Source organism: Columba livia, chromosome Z (genome assembly GCF_036013475.1).
Source record: "Columba livia isolate bColLiv1 breed racing homer chromosome Z, bColLiv1.pat.W.v2, whole genome shotgun sequence".
Lineage (NCBI taxonomy): Eukaryota > Metazoa > Chordata > Aves > Columbiformes > Columbidae > Columba > Columba livia.
Genome location: NC_088642.1, coordinates 60,564,627 through 60,586,488, shown reverse-complemented (window position 1 = coordinate 60,586,488; position 21,862 = coordinate 60,564,627). Strand labels below are relative to the sequence as shown.

Genomic DNA, 21,862 nt, shown 5'->3' with positions numbered 1-21,862 from the left:
GAAACGGTCATGAATGTCAACATGCTTTTCATCAGAAAAGACATACCTGTCCCTAGTATCAGCACAAAAAGCCATGTGAATGTTTTCCTGGACTGAGAACCTGGCTATTGAGAACTGCTTACATGGATAGCAAACAACCCTGTTTTGAAGTTCACTTAACCAATACAGAGCGTGGCAACCTCCTGGTTTCCCACAGCATGGCACGTCAACAGCTGCCCATGAATCTGTTCTCTCACAGACTACATCAACAACTGACGTGGAACTGGAAAATGTCGCTTTTCAGGAGTTGTAAAGGAACAGGAGAGCTCTTTCTATGCCAGTTGTTTAGCCAGTCCAGTTTGCAAGGACCATGAGGTCTTCAGACAGGAGGCATGAAACTGTGATCATGAAAATTACTACCTTTTTTGTTTACATAGCGGGTATTTCATAGCATCTTACAAAAGTCAGAAATACTTTCAAAGCCTTCCAGAACTCCCAAATATTATTTTTTTTCTGAAATGTAGAAGGGGAAACAAGCCAAATGATTTTTTTTTTTTGCATGAATATTATTAAAAGGAAAAAAAATGCAGCACTTTGATAGTGAATTTCAAGGAACTTGAAGAGAAACATGCTAGATCCATTTTATAGAGATGAGGCAGTTTATTCACGGCGTCATTAACAGGTCATATCAGATCCATAAAAAGAACATACATTTGTTTTTTAGGCTCTGTAGTACCCGCATAGCTTCATCTACTTAATTACAAAATATATTTATACGCATTTAACCAATTAATAATGCTATAGTTGTTCTGAACTTTTATTGTGGATCATAAAAGCAATCTTACTCTAGAACAGTATTTTGAAACTAACCATCAATAACCAGGTTATCTTCTGCATTTAACTTTAGAAGACAGCAACAATCTTGCATTTTGAAAATGTATCATTAGATTTTATTTTTCTTGTACAACACCATAAACAGTTCTGATATTCTGAAATACTCCAGAAAGTACACACTACAACCCACCACCTCTAGAGAAATTGTTGTCAATTAGAAATACATTTCAATCATCACAGCCAAGCAATTTCTTGGACTAAAGGGATTCTGAGTGATCTCTTGGTACAAGAAAAGATAGTTAATGTAGGGCAGAAAAATTAAATTGTCAATTGAGGTGTCACATAGTAAATGCAAATATTTTACTGTCCACTCGAAAAAATAAGAATAATCATGCAATGGCTACACTGAAACAAAGATCTGTGTGCCTCAGCATATAAAGGACTGGGTTAGTAATGAAAAATTGTTTGGGCCCATATATTGAGGGGTTTTTTTGCAATCAGAATCCTAGAAACAGCAGTGCTTGGATTTAAATTGGATTTTGAGAGGGCTTTTTCCTGCAGCAGACAGCCAGAAATCCTGCTGATGGTCCAATTTACAAGAAACAGATGATGTCATTTTGTTAAAGCTCTCTTCTAGTTTCACATACCCAAGTGTTTCAGACAAATTCAGACTTTCTCCTTTCTGTGAAACATCCAGAAAGGTCAAGAGCCCAAAGACTGAAGGGAAATAGAAAGAAAATAAATGAAAATACAGTATTTATCAAGTTTGCATTTTAATACCCAGCCGTGTGTGTCTGTGTGTATTTTCTGTTGTGTTCAGGAACTACACACAGAGCGCACATAGTGAAGTTTCTTGACTCCTAAGGTTGGAAACCATACCAACAGACAAAATGCTACAAGGAAAAGGATTTGTTTGTTCATTTATTTTTAAACATATTACATTGATAGAATATTATTTTAAAAGGAAGACAATAATATATTCATTCAAAACTAGGCTGTTAAGCATATATAAACTCCAATTTTTCGTACACATGAAGAAAGAAAATTATATTTTACAAATAGCTATTTTTAATAGACCTTATGAAAAATGTTTAAAAATATCTGTCAAAATCTGCCTCTTTAAATATACAAAACAACTTTGCTGCACTGAAGAAATCTTTCTTAAAAGCAAAAAATATCTAAGTCAACAGCTGAATCCCCATCAAATCCTACTGAAAGCAGTAGTGACATAAAAATGCAAAAGCACTGTATAAAGTAAATAAAGCTTTTGTTTGTCTAATACTGTACATATTTGTATTTGTTTCCAAAATGTTTTATAAAAACTGCTATTATTGAACTTAACATCCTTTCCTGTCCGCAGAAAAAAATAAGCCACTGAAATTATCTCTGTTACTAAAATGTCTTCTCTTCTGAATGCGAATATTTCTGTAATTCAAAGGGAATTTTACCACTTATCTAAATGCGAGCAGGACTGAAAGTTTTCTTCAGCATGTCAGTGTGTAATCCCCCTTACTCCCACTTGGCTTCTTACTTAGTTTCATAATGCAAAACATTACAAAATCTTTAATACATTAACTGAGGAAATCAGAACTCACGAACTTCAGCTTTCAAGGCTGGTGTATAGATTAGTTAATCGTAAAACTGAGTGTTCAATTAAACGAGAACCAACTGCAAACAATGCTGCATGCTTTTCAATCAACATCCCTCCTTCTCTCTTGCTTCCCTTATAGCCCCTTCTGGCATTTCTTCTGGAATGAGCTTTTTAAGAAGGTGCGGTAACCTGGATCATCCACATATTCATTCCTAAAGCGGGAACTCAGTACTCTCTGCCTCTTCTTCTCTCCCAATATAACATCTGCTCCATTAAATGTGTCTTCAAATCTCATGTCAGAGGCTGTAGACTAAACCAAAATATTAATTACAAAGACAGCTTCACACAGGCCATAATATTCAGACATATTTTAGATGAGTTACATGGAAACACAGGTATACTCATCTAGATGATATGAACCTAGCTCTATTACTGATTATGCAGTTACAACTGTCTTCAGGAAAACATCTAAGTATTAAATATATATTTGAAATGCACATTTAAAATATAATTCTTTCTTTTCCATGTTATGCATGTACTACTTGTCATGCAGACCCTCTAGGTCTGCAGTGTTCCTTAGAAACATGTGACTAACACTTTTTATTTCATCCAGAGGTCACACCACCACTGTAACTCAAGGTGAAAAACAACACCACAGAAGTGATGCAATTGTTGGGCAGGTTTGATCCCAGCAGTATCACTTCGTCTTATTCAGAAAAGTTTTAAGTGCAAGGTACTATGTCATGGACTTCTGAAAACAAACCTGCATACTAATTTGCAAAGAATCAGAGTTTGGTCATTTGTCAGCAAACTTGAAACAGTGGGAACCAACTGAAACAAGGCAGCGGGACAGCAAACAGCAAGCCACTATGGAAAAAGCAGTGGTAGAAATGCTGGACCATTTCCACTACTGGAGTCATGGTAAAAGTCCCAGGACTAGGAAAAACATCATTTGGAAGGAGTTGGTGTTATTTATTTCAGGAGGAGGAAACAATATCATAAGCTGTATTTATTTAACTTGCACTGTCTGCAGCCTGAGAAGGGGAAGGAGGTGCTGGGCATACCTTGAGGATTAAGCTACATATTTATAGAATTTGAGGCAATGGTATGAAAAAAATGCAAAGGTCTGAGCACAGACTTGGTTTGTTGTATTTAGCTGACCAAATTCAATGCTTTTAACCTATACTTGACTCCCCTATGAAGTTAACTGCATCAAATAAAAAAAAAAAATCTATAAAAACTCCACTTATATTTGCATTGTCATCCTTAGTGAAATGCAACACTGAACCTCATATTGAAAAGAACCACTCTAATCTTATTCTGTTTTTTCAGCTAAAGATGGCATCCTGCTGGTGAACACTCCCCCAACAGGCTGACAGCCTCACATTTCTCTACCTCTCCTCCTTTCTCAGCTTTACTGCCCCTCGCAGACATGATGCCAACCCTTTCGTTTGACACACCCCTAACTTCTGAAAGTAACAGCTGCCATGTTGGGGTTGGCTGCTGAGAATGAGATGAATGGCAGCTGTATGTCGCAAAAAGCATAGAAAAGGAAAGTTGGACTGAAACCTTCTTCAGCTGCCCCACCACGTAACACTATGTTAGTCCCCCAAACTCATGTAAGCCGACCTGTGTCTGAAGATTCAACTCTACACGTAATTAAGCGACAATTCCTTGCACCCAGCTTTCAAGAATCAGGTAATTAATGTCATATAATGGATGTGTGAACAGGTATCATGTACGAGCCCCCCTCCTTGCGGCACTGAAAAATATACTGCACACTGCTCTCCCTTTCAAAGCTTCACTGAAAGGATTCTCTAAGTAAGGGGGAATTTTTTATTCACAACAGTGAATTATAGTTTGTTCTCAACTGTGACAAGGTTTTTGCATCTTTATGCTTTGGTTTTACATGTTAAGAAAGCTAATATTAAACTTGTGATCCAGTTTTGAACGAAGAGCTCTAAAATAGAACACGGACATTAGACGAACATGGTGCTCTTCTGAGCAGACTTGGGAATGGAATGGATTGAATTGCACAATATTTAGCATTAATGACAAAGGCAGGTAACAGCAGTCATCTTGTCCTCTCCAACACCTGTATGGCAGAACTTCCCCTTTTCAGCCTTTGAGTGTTACGCTCCTTAAGAACCTCAACACTTTTCCACCTGATACACATGTTATGTTGTTCGAAACTGCAGAAAAACTAAAAAACATAGCAAACATCTGATTTCAACACCAAAACTACTGAAATGCCCACGAGCCCTGCCAGTGACATTAATGAGTTCTGATCAGGCACTTTGCTCCTTAGAACAAGTTAATTGCATTTTTATTAAAATAAATTACTTTAAAACCACAAAGCTCTGAGAATTTGCATTTTTTTTTAAGTATATACATGTTATAAGCATGCTGAATGAACAGAATGGCTGCCAGTTTAAGTATTTACTAACTTGATAATTCACGATCTGACAAAGGATGGACCAGGATGTCCCTTTTAGGAAAAAAGAATTATGTTTGACAACAGCATTTGCCCGTATTAGAAGAACAACCAACCATTCTCACTAGCAAATGGACACTTGTGCTGATTTAGCCAGTCATATTAGTACAGGCTTCACAAAATGTTTGTCCAATTTAGACTGCAAATCCAGAATAAAACCAAGACTACTGTTATTGGCATTTTGAGCATATATATAGTATAAAGTAATCATCAGCAAATACTCACAAAACGTGCTTTTACTCTCTTAGGAAGTTCTTCGTCTAGTGTATAGATCTCTTCTCTCTTCATTACTATTTGAGAACCATCTTCAAACTCAACCTAATTGAAAAAATGTGTATATAAAAAAAAAATAATAATTTAACTCTTTCAGGAAGTTTCTGAGAATGTCTCCAGAAAAAAATATATGTGCAAATACAGAAAATTTAGATACAAATCTTTAGCTATTTTAGGAAGGTAAAATTAGGATAAAACATTAAAAATGTTATTTCTTGGGATCTGCAACACATTTATGAATTGAAAATAATATCTAACCAAAGAGATTTCAAAATCAACACTGACACATATATAACACAGTAAAATTTATTAGATTAGGAATGCCAAGCAGTAACAACATAGACACCATCATTTTGTAGGAATGACACATTAAAAGTTCTTTATGTCATCCTTATTTGCCTGTAATTTTTTTACTGGCTTCTAATAAATAATTTTAACATCCTGTGCTTTAAGGTTGAGAAAGACTATGTCAAAAGAAAGAAAGTATGAGTGACAACTAAGGAAATACCAGTTAACAGAATTTTATTGAATCTGATGGAATTTCTTTAAAATGCTCTGTTCAGAAGATGAAAAGCTTTATCATGCTTAGGTTTAGATTTAATCCAACATGAACCCCGTTAGCAGAAAATGAGAAAGGAAATGTACCTAGGTGTGGGGAATGTTAAAATGCTGAGGCTTTGAACCATTTAAGCCTTTTCAGTAGCTGCTGATTTTTTTTTTTTTTAATACTTCATCTAACAATTGTGAATTTCAGCTATTATCTATGACTGCAGTTTCGGTTTCCACAGAAACCATACTTCAAGGTTTGATATAAAATTAAAAGAAGTCCCATTCCACATCCTTAGGTGACTTAATGAGACCATGTGAATGACAACAACAGGCTCAGGCTCGAAAAATAAACCCGAATACAAACATAGGAAAATGTTAACTTATAGGAAGTATTATTATAGATAAAACTGAAAAAATCATGTATTTGAACTTGCAAATGGACTATGTTTTGTAGGTTCAAATTAAACCCTTGCCAGGGCCAAGTATGTCAGGTTAATTGTGAGCAGCTGAAAAATCTGATATAGTATAACCATTCTCAAAAGCCATGGTACAGATCTATGAACTATTAACTTCTTTAAAAGCATTTTTAACAGCTATGTGACAGGAATGCACAAATCTGGAATGCATTTAAAACCCACAGAGCATAGATGGATAACAAAGTCACAAAAGTCAACCTTGCTCCTCTCTGTCCCTGTTACTAACGCCATAAGCCTAGTCGTTAGAAGTATGTGAGAGGAACTTAAAGGTCAATTTAGGTCAATTTGGCTTAAGCTTCTTTAATGAAATGATGGTAATTTAGGTATTTTTCACCATGATGCAGGTGCAACCTTTCTGCTATTCCTGTTCCTTACTGCAAAATACTTTTACTAATATGTTTTTGCATAATACAGTTGGTAATAATATTTTTGCATCACTGGTGAAAGAACTGGGCAGGAAATGAACTCTGCCTGCTCCATGCAATCAGAAAATCACCTCCTGAATGGGCAGTGGTTTTGTTTTTACTGGTAGTGTGCAGCACGAGGCAACTGCTTCGTATCACAGAATCTGGCATGGTTGTAGTATGAAATGTATTGAACATTTACAATGAAGAGTAATTGGAAATTCTTCAGCTATAATTCAGCACACTGCACTGAAAATAAATTTGCCTACTGTTAAAGGCAAACACAACATGAGCTCCTCTAAGACTTTCACCAGTATCATGACTCATGCAAAATGTAAACCCACCATCTCTAATAGCTGAAATTTAAATCCAGATTGCAGATACTACACTTCAAATCATTAGTTTTATCCAGCAAGTTATTTTACTTTGACTTCTGCTGCTGTACTGTGTCTGTGTAGCATGTTATTCTCTCCATGAGATTTTCTTTTGTTGGGACAGCATAAATTAAAGGGTCAGCTGAAATTGTCAGAAAGCAATTAATAGGGTGAATGGATAATTTAATAATCTCAAATGAAACTCAAAACTGAATAGTGAGTCAACATGAAAAATGATCAAGACATCAAACGTAGATCTAACAGTTTCTCCTGAACACCAGCTTCGTTTGGTATTGTCTGCTTAGGGACTGTGCAGGATACTGGGTGGCAAATGTTGAACTGGATAATACAAATTCTGATGCATTGTGTCATAGCTCCTGCATGCATAAGTACTGTCACATTTGGCCCAATTGCTTCATGAATATGAGGAAAATTCACAGATCTATCTAAGTAGAGCAGATTTGCCCTATTAGATCAAAGTACTCGCTTTAGAGCATCCTTTTCAGTCTCTCCTTTTTGTCATACGATCTCAGAGATCACATAGAAGACTTGGTGAAGTGCAACAGAGAACTCACAACCCAGAAGAAGAATGGAATATGTGTATGCATGGGTCCTGGGAACTTTCAGACAGGCTGTGTAGAAAGACCAGAGGAAGAACTACTGGTGTGTCCTGCAGTTAACCTTGCTCCATGTCACAGACTTTTTGTAACGTGTGGCCATGTTGTGGCAGCCTCCTCTCCTGTCCTACAGATTGAAATGCTTGTTTGTCTCCAAAATCCTATGTAGTGCAATCTGGACTACCTCTAATCTTCAATCTTTGCTATTTCCTCCCTGATAGGCATTTTTACAAGGCAGTTTACAGTAATCTCCCACAATTGTTATGCCGAGAAGCTCCAAACCTTACTAAACCTCTCCTTGTAAATCCATTTTTCTTAAACCAAAATGATCTCATCCTGTTGTCCAAGAGGTCTAAAATAAGACAAATAAGTTTCACTCTGTCAGATTCCTTCAAATATGAAAGAAAACAACATTCATCTAATCTATCTCGAAGTATTCCTCAGAAGACCAGCTGTTCAGAAGATTAAATGATCTGAAGATTAATGCTACTATTCAACAATAATCTTTATATTTTATAAAGAACTTTTCACCTTCACAACATAATACAGCTGCTAAATGTAAGCAAAGAGGTAAGATTTAGAGACTAGCTGAAGGGATCAGGCATTTGAGGACTTGAGTTCGATTGCAAGTCATTGGCAAAGCGAGAAGGTCAATGCAGCAAGTCATTTAGCCTCTCTGTACCTTAATTTATCTACAGATATAACAGTAAATTTGCCACTTTTGTAGAGTAATGTGAGGCCCTCAGATGAAAAGAGTTACATAAGTGAAAATTATTTTATATATATATAAATGAAATGTACCGAGATTCTCATTTTTTCAGAAGTGCTATTATTATTGTGATTGTTTTATTGCAGTTTTTACCATTCACTTGGGTACTCAAAGCTGCTGACTGATTTTTCTCAAAGGCAAGCACATAAAAAAACAATTATTGTGTCTCTGAAATCAGAAGTCAGCTTTTTAGCCTTGCCTTCAGTGTTTAGTTCCCTTTTGCCTTTGCTGAGGATAAAATGGTTCTTAGGTTATGTGTTAATTAATTCAAAAGTGCCTCAGAAAATTAAAGTGGGGCTATTTATGCTCTTCTTTTTACTGTCCTCCCTTCCACCCTGTTATGAAATGCCTAAGGTCCACTGTAGTCGCACACCAATACTTAATTTTATATCATTAATTGTACAATTACCTGACATAAAATAAAAGTAAAAAACCCAGAGAAAATAACAAATGTTACCTTTCAATCTTAATGTTCCACCTGTTCCCCTAAGTTCTTATTAAATAAGCCATTTTCTTGATTTTATAAGAACAGGTGAAACCTCAACTCCCAACACAGCACTTTTTAATGGTTTAGACAGCTTTATTCATTAGTTTAAATGCATTGACAGCTACAATAAGAGTCCACATTGCAGCCTTCTGCTGCTTTGAAGGTGCAGCTGACCACTCCAATGCTAGAGCTGAACAAGCAACTTGCAATAAAGACATCTCAAAAACAAGCACATGATAATAAATATAGACACTCACCTGATACATGTGAGCTGTGTTTGTTCCCAGATACTTTGCACCATACAGTTTTCCATCAGGCCACTTCACCTGGACAACCTCTCCCTCTGCAGGTGGGCCAAGCCTTAGGCAATCTCTGCTCTGTTTACAAAGAAGGATGGATTCTCAAATCAGTGAGTGAGCCACTCCGCTGAAATTACCATTTAGCTGCTTTTTACAACTCGGTAATTGGAGGAGATTTATTACCACGTGTGACTCAGGTTTTGTAGTCCTGCTAATGGGCTAACAGAATATACTGCTAGCCTTTATGAAAATGAAATACTCTCTTTATAGCTTGATGCTGCATTGGCAAGGCAACATATACATAAATGAGGTAAATATTAGCAACTGTGATACATCTCCCCCAAAATTAATTTCCATCACACATCAAAAATAAAAATCACTAAAGTGCAATTGCATATGTACCACCATATGTACCACTGTTTCACATATTCAAGTAATTTATGTTTTGTTAACCACAGCACATTTTTGCTATATGCTTAACTTTGCTGACTAAAACATACCCTCACAGATCAAACCATCAATGGTGAGAATGCCAATGAGTTCTTTGCTTAGCTGATGGAGAAACCCTGAAAGAATCCAAATGTTTACAAAGTAAAACTAGGTGGGATTTTTTTTTCTTCCTGAGAAGATATGAGGCAGTTTATTTGTTGTGTTTTGGCCAAATTTTGCAGCTGATTTCTTGAGCATGTCAGACCAGTAAAGTTTACACTAGTTACAACATGTCCTTGTCATTATTTCTTTTGTCCCATGTGGCTCTATATGACCTAAATGACTCATTTTCAGAGCACACTGACCACATACTCATAACAACAGCTGTCCACACTAGGAAATACACGAAGAACCAGTAAGCAATTTTGTCCGGTCTGTGCTCACCAATTCTTTGGAACCTATGTCTGCCAAATATCCAACCCAACTAAAGGATCTATACTTTGTACCAGCTACATCACAAGATAATTAGTGCTAATTTAGTGGCATTCTCCTAGTTGTAAGAGGACCTGCTTGGTGACCACGTTACCTGAGCTTATTGCTAAGAGAAAGCCAAGGACTCAGGTACAAGGACTCAGTGACAAAGTCCTGCAGGAACTGGTGTTGTCTCCAGTTGCAGCAGTGCTATTACCGTTTTCAAAGTTCCAGATTTACATAGAATAATTTACCAAAAATTTGCATTTTTGTGTTCCATGGCTCACTTCCAACAGAGGCCAACAATCATCATGATAAGGAACTCAAAATGTGGAAGCAAAAACGAACCACAGTGATCCTTAGTGTGATATTATCTTGCTATACTATCATGCTACCCCAATACAGGCTTTATAAACTGTTTTTAATCACATGTATCTTAATCCATAAATTTGATTCAACACATAAGAAAAAAAGTGAAAAACTGGATTTTCACAGAAACATACTTTACTGCATGACAATACTGTCTCTGTCATCCCTCAGGTGCTGTGCCAAGGGGACAGCTCTAAAATATGCCCTGTGTGTTGCCTGGCAAAGATTGCTGTGACAGACACAGAAAGATATATCTTTTCAATTTCACCATCTATCTGGGATAGTAGGTGGCATTACTGTATTACCCTTCCTGGTATTTACAGGAGAGGTGGGGGAAAGGGGAAAGGAAAAGAATGGCTGCTGCCTACCTTCCAACACTGGAATAATTATGACTTCCCAAGGGACAGTGATTGCTAAATACTATCACAGCTTTGACTATAAATTAAATGAGACTATATTTTTAATGCTTTATTCTCAACGATGACTATCAAGATGGTTATTGTCATTATCATACTTCTTCCTCTATCTATTTATTGCTCCATGAAAGATAGGAAATTTCCTGAAAACAAACAATCTATCAACAATGTCAAGCCAAACATTAATTTTCCAAGAACAAAAGCCCAGCATGAATTGCTCTCTTTGCACCTTGCACAAGAAAAAAGTCTCACGGCATCTCTAGGATAGCTAATGGAATTGCTCATACGGAAAATTAGAGTTCTCATGCAAATAACCAGACAAATAACAATCCCATTCTTCATGTATCACAACAGTGTCTTAGCCTATGGAACAATGTTCTGTAAACCTGTACTAAATAGTTCTTGCTGATTTCTGCCAGAGTTCCTACCTTTTATTTTCATATTACATAAGCATTTTAGACATGCTCTTTTTACTGCAAAAATAATTCTCACCATTTTTTTCTGTTGAATAAGTAGATCCATTTCTTATGCTGACAAAATTGCAAAAACGCAAACTCACTTTTGTCAGCCATTTAATGAAGTCAGACATCAAGATACGGCAATCTTTCAACATTGCCATACACCAGCTGTAAATAACATATAGTGTGCTCAGTCTACATGCATCTCGTAAACCATTTACATTTCCCACACGACTACATTGTATATCTTCTTGTTCACAAGAACAGACAAAACTGCCCATCTGTACTGAAAAGCCTATACACTTAAGTGTTAAATTTCACATTCCACGTGTTTCACAGCTCAGAGCCCCAGCTCCAAGCATGGTCAGCTACAGAAGGTTGCTCAGAGAAATGTCCAGCTGGGTTTGAGTATTTCCAAGGACTAACATTTCAAAACCTCTGTGGGCAACGAGGCCAGCATTCGACAACCCTCATAGTGAAAAAGTATTTTCATAAGTGAAGAAAAATTCCTTGTTAAGAAATACCCTGTAACTCAGTTGATACTTGTCTTTCACCCTGTCACTATGCACCAGTGAGAAGTGTGTGGCTCCATCTTTTTTACTTCCCCCATCAGGTATTATACAGTTTGGTAAGATCCTCTTGAGCCTACTATTCTCTAGGCTGAACAGCTCCAGCTCTGTCAGCCTTCCCTTATATGACAGATGCTCCAGTCACTCATCACCTTCATATTCTTGCAATGTATTTGCTCCTGTATGTCCACATCCTTCTTGCACACATGAGCCTGTAACTGCACACAGAACTCCAGATATGGTCTCACCAGTGCAAGGTTTACAGCCAAAAAACCAAAGTTTTCAGTTTTAATCATTTTTTTTTTCCCCAGTGAAGAAGGCAGCAGTTGAACAAAAAAAGACCTAGCGACTGCAACACATTATTTAATAACACTTAAAAAAAAAAAATCAGTTTAGATACATGAAAAGTAAACAGCTATCAAAAACATTTCTAAATATTCCGAACACACAAACCCCCATCACTTAATTCCCCCTGAATCTAGCAGCAGGAAAAATTTTTCATTAGCTTGTACAACGATCAGCCTTCCAACAGTCAGCTTATAGCACGATGTTTGATCTTTCAGGAGCTTAAATGGAATCATATCCTTCCAAACCTGATTCAAACTTTGGTCAATGTGAAGCACGACTGGTGAAGAATAGATCAATTAACTCCTTTAACTCAAAGTAATGGTCATAAAGGTTAATATTATATTTAATATCATAGCAACAATATTGGTCATTTGTTTGAAGAGAGGAAAATGTGGCCTATATGGCATCTTCAAGAGGATGTATAAACCCAGAAGTAGTAAAATATTTAAAATTGCTGCTAGAAAAAGAACCATATTCAAATGGAAAAATGGCGATACTTGTCTATTCAAATCAGAGGTCAACTTCATCAGATCACCTGGCTCTTGTTAATTGTTTTGACTCAAGAGAGCCAGAAGAGTTGTGATAATGAAGGTCCCCAATTCTATCCTGCAATTGATAATCCAAACTAGTTTGTCTCATTTTCAAGGCTGATTTTGCCTCCCACTCATACTTTTGCATAAGCATTCTGTGGAACTTCTCCTAATAGGATGAAAAAAAAAAATCAAACTCCATCTTGACCAGACCACAATATTTTCTGTGGGACTGTGCTGGTTTTGGCTGGAATAGAGTTACATTTCTTCATAGTAGCCAGCATGGGACTGTGTTTTGGATTTGTGCTGAAAACAGTATTTATAACATCGGGATGTTTTAGTTATTGCTGGGCAGAGCTGACACAGAGTCAAGGACTCTTCTGCTTCCCACACCACCCCACCAGGGAGTGGGCTGGGGGTGCACAAGAAGTTGGGGGAGGACACAGCTGGACAGGGAACAGCTGACTCTGACTGACCAAAGGGATATTCCATACCATATGGTATCATGCTCGGCATATAAAGCTGTGGGAAGAAGAAGGACGGGAAGAACATTCCGCGTCACCACGTTTGTCTTCCCAAGTAACTGTTACATGTGATGGAGCCCTGCTCTCCTGGAGATAGAGGAACACCTGCCTGCCCATGGGCAGTACAGAATGAACCTCTTGTTTTGCTCTGCTTGCGTGTGTTGCTTTTTGCTTTACCTATTAAACTGTGTTTATCTCAACTTGTGAGTTTTCTCACTTTTCTCATTCCCTCCCAAATCCCACTGGGGAGTGGGTGTTGAGGGGGTGGAGGGGGAAAATGAGTGATGGGCTACAATGGGGCTTAGTTGCTGGTTGGGGCTAAATCATGACAGAGAGATTGCTTAACTCAGTTCTCACACTCCTGGGTTTTAGTTGCTGATTTGCTTTGTTTCAAAAACAAAGCACAAAATGCCTCGTTGTTTCTTCAAATTCTTGTAAAATACCATTGATGGATAAATTGACATAAACAATACAGGGCTAAAGTGGTTAGGTGTGGGTCTTGCAACTGGTCTTACAAGCTAGCACATACTTCTAATCGGGGTTTTTTTGCTGTATGGCTCTGTAATACAGCAACAGAATGATAAACACAGAAATTGTATAAATTATTTTACTTAATGGTAAAGGAACACTATAAATACACACAGAACCTGAAAGGCATTATTTTTACTGGGATGCTATCAGTTTAAAGACAGTTTAAATGTCAGCTCAAAACTAGTATTTGTAACAATTAATGCAGCTGAATATCTTTTTCATGCTTTGAAGCTCCTCATTATTTCTGTACCATATGACATCAAAACCCTCTAGGAAGACATATTCCAATCAATCAACAGCGGTCTTGCGAGAAGGCTGTGTAAGAATCCATTTCATTGTGCTGCTGCTGCTTTCTGTATCAGTGGCATCTTGTGAATCCTGCTATGCTGCTGTCCTGCAATTTAGCAAGAAGGAATAGCAAAAGGCAGAGGTAAGAAGCGACCTGGCTTCAGTCCCACACGTGCCTGGTGATACAGATCTTTCCCATACTGTTCCAGCCCTGACACACAGGGGCCACGGCATGATATTGTAATCCTCCTCCTGGCAGACCGAAAGCTGATAATCTAGCCCTGAGGTTTCAAAGATCAAAGAGAAACAAATACCAAAAAGATGAACTAGAGCTAAATCAGACTATGTAACTGCAATAAACCTGGCCTTCCTATCCTGCATACCTACTTTTTTTTTTTTCCTGTCACTCGTCTTGTGTTTGTTCATAAACTTATACATTTGTTATAATCAAACTGTGAAGTAGAACTGCGTATTTTCTGTGATCCCCTGCATAGCTGAAATCCGTATGAATGGCTCACGCCTTAGTACTAGTCTATCCAACCACAATTTGCACAAAACAAGCCATAACATTGACTCATTTTGGATTTTAACCTTGAAATTCCATGGTTTCTGAAAAATAAATTAAAATTCATGCATGGCCTCCAAAACTGAATAACCAAGATTTCTGTCATCTTATTTTGGATAAACTGAAACCCATTTCACAGCAAATTCAATTCATAGCACATTCATTTCAACTTATAGCAAACAAGCACTCTGGTATTAATCACAAAATTAACAGTTACTTCTCACAACACAGACAAAATGCACTAACTACATCTGATTTTCACTGATAAGACATGAAGTGGGTGCCTGGTGCCTGGATTCACCACACGAAAAAATAGCAAAAACCCAAGCCTGATTATTGGCTTTTGCACAGAAATGGTCCTCTTGCTGACCCTAGCTGAACTGCAGCAGCTGTTTCTATATTCTCCCCTTAAATCAGAACCTGAGTTAAATTTACTATCCTATTTCATTGCTACTAGGGTATTCATGACGAGATAGTGCTCTCTGTACTGACAGAAACCAGCTGAAGATGGTTTGAAATGGAAGGAGTGCAGAACTAAGCTAGAGGTGACCACGCTGTCAGGGCGAGTTATATCTTTGTGTACAGACCCGGGAGAGAAATAGGTTCCTGTGGCAGAGGAGGAAAGGTACCTCTGAGCAGCCCTGAGGATGGAGCTGCAATGTCCCCATGGCCATTCTGCAAAGGCACTTAATTCAAGTTGTCTTCTCTGCCCACGTTACTCCAGCAAACAGTAACTTCTAACATGAGTGCTACTGATTAAGCTTCCACAGTCATGCTCACCGGTGATTGTTTCATAAGGCGCACAACCAATGTGATTACAACTAAAAGCCTGTCATACCGACAAATAACGTACCACTGCTGAAAACAGTGCATATATCTACCAACACCATTAAAGTGGAAGTGGAGAAACAAACTGTGGAAACTCTCTGAAAACAACTGCTGATCTCAACAGACTGTCAAAATGTGTTTTTCTTTTGGCAACTGATAGTATACAGCAGTTCATGCAAATTTTTAGAAACACAAAATTAGGTTTCATACATTTCGAGACAATTTGAATGAAAACGAGAGTGGTAGCTCATTTGCCACAGTCAGAATTTTATCTAAACAGGAACAGCAATTTACACAGAGTACGAGCATTTGAAAGAGCAGGCCTTATTCCCAGGAGTGCAATTCTGGTTCTGAATTGGTATAAATTCAGTGAAATCACCAGATTAAGAGAATAGTTACTGTAATTCAACAAATTTAGCCTTCTATCATAGAATGCATAGTATAAAAATACTTTGAATTTATGCACAGTATGTTGTCCTTAAAATGTTACTGAATCTTCTCTTACAAAGTGAACATATGCTCTCACCAAAGGGAAACTGCAAGTCAAATTGGATCATGCATTCGTGAATACATCAAAAAATTTCTTGCTTTCCATTCAGCTTAGAAAGTTACTATTTCAACCATTACAGTGCCTTTCAGCAAAGTATTAATAACACAAATACATGTGTAATGCTAATTGATAGACCCAGAATTGCCCAGAGGATCACAATTTAAACCCACATTGCAGAATGTGAGTTTGGATGTCCAGGGTGGTACTGAGCATCACAACAAGGTGCAGCACAGAAGGCGCTGAAGAAGCCTTTATCTGGGGTACAATATGTTCTTATGGGATGAAACTGTCAGAAGCAGGAAGGTGAAGTTAGCAAGGACATCAAGGACATATGACTCAATGTGCCTGACAAGGGTCCCTTAAGTGCAGCAGACAACCCTTGCTTATGCTCACATTACAGTTAGATCAGACTCTGAACCCTACAGCACTACCTCATATCCTGCACACCTATACAGTGCTGAAGGCCTAAAGGTTTAAATTCCCAGGAAAACAATTACAGTCAGACTCTGCTTCTGCCCTCGCTTCGGGTTGTAACGCCCATGAAGGAAAATACTCCTTCATTCCACTCTCCCCTCCCCTCCCTAAAACACATGGCAAGTCTGGAAATAATCTGCTTCTGAAACACACAATGAATGGGGTAAAGTAGCACATCTGAAAATCCTACAATTCCTGGGTTACCCCAGAATGAAGGTGGGAGGGGAAATAATGGTCCTCCACCACTCCCAGCAGCCCCACCTCATCTCAGTGGCTCCTGTGTGATTCCAGGGGTTTCACCGTGCCCCAGATGCTCATCACAGCTGTACTCGTTGTGGTCCTGGACATGGGCACACACTCACTTTGCAAACACAAGAAGCACTGCAATATATTTCCGTCTCTCCCCCGCTTCACTGCAAAATCAGCCATCTTAACATAAGCTGCAGAGTAATGGATTATCCTCCATTTTGTTTCTCCTGCTGAGCTGTGGGGGCATTATGTTCAACTCATCTAAAATCATTATTGATAAGGATCCATAAAGCATTCCACTATAATGTGGAAAGGACATTATACACAGGAAACCGTGTAAAGATAGTACTTATATTCGAAGCTTTAATTTGCCTTTAATCTACCCTACATTCATTTTTTATGCTTATCTATTAAGTTGCCTGTCTTTCTACTGTAACAGGAAACAAAGAAAAATAAGAAGCCACTGAAAAATCACTTTTTTTCTCTATAATGGAATAAAGTAACCTGAATCAATACAGTTATAGTACTGTACAACAAGTTTCAGATTAAAATCAGACAATTGTATCTTGTGATGTTTTGCAGATTCAAGAGTTAAAGGATGGAATAAAATCTTATAGTCTGAAGCTTTAGAACATAGTCTTCGCTTGCTAGAAAGTTTGATTTTAACTTAACAAGACCACAGTTTTAAAAACAGGAATTCATTTGTGATGCAGAAGATGCAAACGATGATTTGGCACATGCAAAACACAGCATTTTGTGTATCAGTACTTGCAAATCTAGTGCAAAAGTCCACAGTTAGAAAAATGTGTTAAAATTAACTTCTCAGCTCACATAAACTTGAAATAAATTCTTCAAAACATATACACATATTTAACTTTTTGGAGTATTTCACAGAACAAGAATACAAAATCCTACACAGTTTTTACAAAACTATGTAGCCAGGAAAATAAATCCAAGTTTTATCCTCAGAATTGTCTGTCAATGGTCACAGAGCACAAATTGCTGAGTAATAAGTTCAACTACATGGCAGGTAATTTTACAATGCTGCAAAAAAAATTGTGCCAGCCCAACATTAAGCAGTGCATTATTCAGCACAGACACTCAATGTTGCCTCAGTTAAGAAATAAAAAAGAGGTTGCTAAACCTATTATAATTCATTAGGTCTCTTCTCACATCACACAACTAGTTCTGAGGATTTTTTCACTATGTTTATACCAAATACAATATATCCTCATTACCTTCAGAAATGCATTGCTTGCTTTTCTGCTTCACATTCTCGGAAATCACTGGTGATGGGGATACTGGAGTGCATCCAAAATATCTATAAGATTGCCCAGAAAGATTGCAAATTCCGCAGCCCTAATTTCCTTAGCCATTCTTTACAGATTTACATGCCATTATGATAAAACTGAGCAATAAGCTATTATTGTCTGTCAGAAGACTAATGGATGTTTCACAGACACAAGAAGTCAGGTAAGCACTACTATATAAAGTTTTGATTTGAACAGGTAGACAAGCAGAAAACAGTTGTCAGAACAGGTAAAGAGAGAAGGACACACAGAAAAGAACTCACTGGAAAAAAATGCTGGAAACTAGTCAAGAGTTTAGGCATTTATAATACCAGAGAAGACTGATGGGGAAAAAGTTAGATACAACTGATTTGTAGGACAGAAATTCAAAAAAACACAGCATCCTTCAGATACTACTAGGGCTAGAATAAAATCTTACACCTTTTGTATCCAGGTGGACACTAATGAACTGTCAAGACTTACATGCTACCTGAGTATTTCCAAATGTCTACTGTTCAAGCAGTATGATTTTTCAAAAGCAGTAGCAAAACTACTAACATATACAGGAATGGAGAAGCACACTGAGTGTCCACATAGACATGCAGACACACATTTATTGCACCAGTGAGTCTGTGGTCCAGACAAAGTCATTAGGGAGAAGTTCCTGTAAAAAAGTAATACTTTGTTCTTGAAGCTGCAATCTGAGCTTTGACACTCATGGCCCCCATACATGCTACCTTTTCTGTTATAATAACATGCACATGCAAAAAGTCCTACCTAGATATGGGCAAATTATGGTTTTAAACTAATGTTCCCTTTTGCTAGCCTGTAGAAGAAACAATTTTTGAAGAAATGTCCAGCTGAATCCCATTTGTCCTATATCTCAAAGGAGGATGAAGTTAATCCACTCTGTCTCTCATTAGTCTAATAATACTATCCTCGGGACAGTCTGTATTCAGCCTGACTTCTTTGCCCGTACTTCACCCCAATTAGTCCACCTCATCTTAAACAACTTCTAAGATTATATATTCCTATGCAGCTTCAAACCTGAGCCAGATACCTGGGCCATGAAGGACCATTCAGAACCTCAGTCCACAATCATCAAGAAAGATAGGATGACTGGCGAGCCTATGCACACAGTATAGATATACATGGATATACGTCACAGTGTGGGTTATGAGATGCTGAAGCTTTTGTTTCATAAATTTGTAGGGCTGTAAAGTGAGAATTTGTGGGCCCGGACAGAGGTATGGGATTGCAAAGAAGGTCACTGTCTCAGAAAAGTCTCTGATGTGTTTTGTTTTGTTTCATTTTTAACGGATTCTCAATTCACACTGTTATCATACCGGCATGTTTTCCTTCAAATACTGGCAACTAAAATGTGCTCCATTGTATTACAGAGAAAGCAGAAGATAATAATTTTTGGCTTTAAAATTTAGGTGCACACAGTAAGAAGCTGTAGACTCCATGATAATTTCTGTGAAGTACTCTGGCTGTCAGAATTCTCAATAGCCCTGTTTCTCCCTCCCCTGCCAGTGGTGAATTTAAAGTACCAATAGACACAGCAAGATAGAGCATAATCTCCTACACTCTCTTCACACTGAAGGCTCTCTTGGGTCCACTACTGAAGAAGGTACTTGCATAAGTATCAGCAAAATTATGTGAAGGATTACAAGCATCATTGTTGGTATGTTAAAAAATCCACTGCTTGGTGTTTTTTTTTTTTCATGTTTGAATTTTTTTCAGGTAAGGTGGCATCCACTTCAAAAAAAACAATTGTAGACAAAAAAAAAGCAAGAAGTTTAAAGGACCAACTTGACACATGCAAAAATAATTTCTTGTTCCTGCTTTTTACAGCTGCAGTCTGAATGTCTTATCTTGAACTAATATACACCTTCTTGAGAGTATGCTTTTTTGATTTTATCAGGACCTCAGAAAATTATGATGATGTGGTTTTCAAAACAAACGCATGAACTCCTGCATATAGTATCCAAGTGTCCTTCCAAACACGTCACTTCCTCAATTGTTAAGATGCTCTTGCTTGTAAGGAACATTTAAAGCATCACTCCATAAGCTACAATACAACTTAAGATAGTATTCAATTTATAGATTTTATAAGGCAAAGTCCATTTTGGGTTGTGGGCATGACAACCTACAGGTCAGCTCTACCTTCTCAATGGACAATGCCTACATTTATACATTTAATAGTAAACTAAAACAGTGTGGCTATGTCACGGCAGCAAGAGTAAGTACACTCCTTTTTGTCTGCTTAAGTTTTGCTTGATAACCACAAGGTGAAACAACAGCAAAGAATACTGCTTATACTGGTCAGTGGAGGAAGTTGTCCTGCTGTTGCTTCCAGCAAACAATTGTACCCATGTACTTTTTTGCACCCTCTTGCACCTCATGAGTTGAGGAAAAGCTGACTAGCTAGCACATCAACAAAAATCTATGTATCTATGCCCATATCTAACATCCACACTTGAAAAACAAAATGAAACAAAACAAAAACAAAACCTGATATATTTAGCAAATGCTAACACAAACTAATAAAAATACGCAGGAGAAGAGAACAATGTATACCTTGCTTTGGTAGTTATTAAATGCTCACACGCAAACAGAATTTCACAAAGTTTCAAGACTGAAATTTCCCTGATCCATGTTTTTCTCCTTAAAAATAAATCACTGTGTCTGAACATTGGAATTGCGGTCTATTGTGAGCTGAGCTGAAATTATGTAGTGGATTCAGCACATACTGGAAAAGCAGAAAGCTCGTGCTGTCTTTGTGAGCTGGTTGAAAAGTGAAAACAGATTAGAAAAATAAGTTCTTCAAAAGGCAGCAACATGCTTTCACACCAGATTTGATGAATAAGTCCTCCCAGCGGCACTAACACCTGATACGCACATTGCATGGATTAGCAAGTTTTAGTCCAGGCAGAAGAAGAAACATTTTTTTCCCCTTCCTGTAACTGCTGCAGGTATATTATCTAATGAAAACACAACAAGATTTCTCTAAGGAATGAGAAATTCGTTTGGTGTTTCCATCAAACAATTATATGTTGTTCACCTACTATCTGAGAAGCACTGAGGCATACCCAGACCTGATTACATTTATTCGTAGCTTGAGATCAGACTACCCCACTATGGTGGCAAGCAGTTTCTCATCTCTGCCTTACCAGATCCTTGATGCAGGCATACACAAAAAGGAGTTTCTAATAACAATACAGCCACATTTGCTTAATATCTTGATCATCCTAAATCAGAATGTCTTTGATCATAACTGGAGCCTTTTGGAGTGTTTCGAATTAAAGGATAAATTTTCAAAGACATGTAACAGGGATTTGCTGACTGTCTTCTATTAAGACCAGTGGGAGGTAAACAGCTCAATGCCCATACACTGCTCTGAAATGTACCCTTTCAAATACTGTATTTTCAAAAGGCATCAGGCTTTTCAATAACTAAGAAGCTTCTAAGAAAAAAACAGTATCATTTCCACTGATGTATCTGTCAGCCAATACTACTTCCAGGAAAACATGAGGCCTGCAGAAAACGGAACAGTTCAAAGACCTTCACAGGAAAAGAATACAACTCCTGGGGGTTGCACCCCTTGAACTGCAAAACATGTATTACGCACTGCTCCATATACCCAACTCTTCCCATCCACATGCACAAAAGGACACAGGGCTAAGTGAAAAGTGGTGTTGCAACAAACAGCACTTTTGCAGTCCAGTGCTCACTGAAGACTCTAACATTTAGAGATTATTACTAGGAGGTACACCAAAAACATCAGTTCAGCATAAAAAAAGACTCAGAGGAGCATGGGAAGTA

At 37.6% G+C, this 21,862-nt stretch overlaps 1 protein-coding gene across 12 annotated transcripts in view; it reads right to left on the bottom strand.

Moving 5' to 3' along the window:
- Positions 1 to 617: 617 nt before the first annotated feature.
- Positions 618 to 21,862, bottom strand: part of KDM4C (lysine demethylase 4C) — a 259,501-nt gene continuing 238,256 nt past the window's right edge. For 9 of the 12 annotated variants that reach the window (XM_065046062.1, XM_065046063.1, XM_065046064.1 and 6 more), the window contains 3 exons: positions 9,105 to 9,224; positions 5,124 to 5,216; positions 618 to 2,714 (listed from right to left, as the gene is read on the bottom strand). In XM_065046062.1, coding sequence (XP_064902134.1) covers positions 2,538 to 2,714; positions 5,124 to 5,216; positions 9,105 to 9,224 — 390 coding nt within the window. In that variant the 3' untranslated portion in view covers positions 618 to 2,537. The remainder of the gene's footprint in view (positions 2,715 to 5,123; positions 5,217 to 9,104; positions 9,225 to 21,862) is intronic. The other 3 variants (XM_065046069.1, XM_065046070.1, XM_065046072.1) reach the window with 2 other exon arrangements.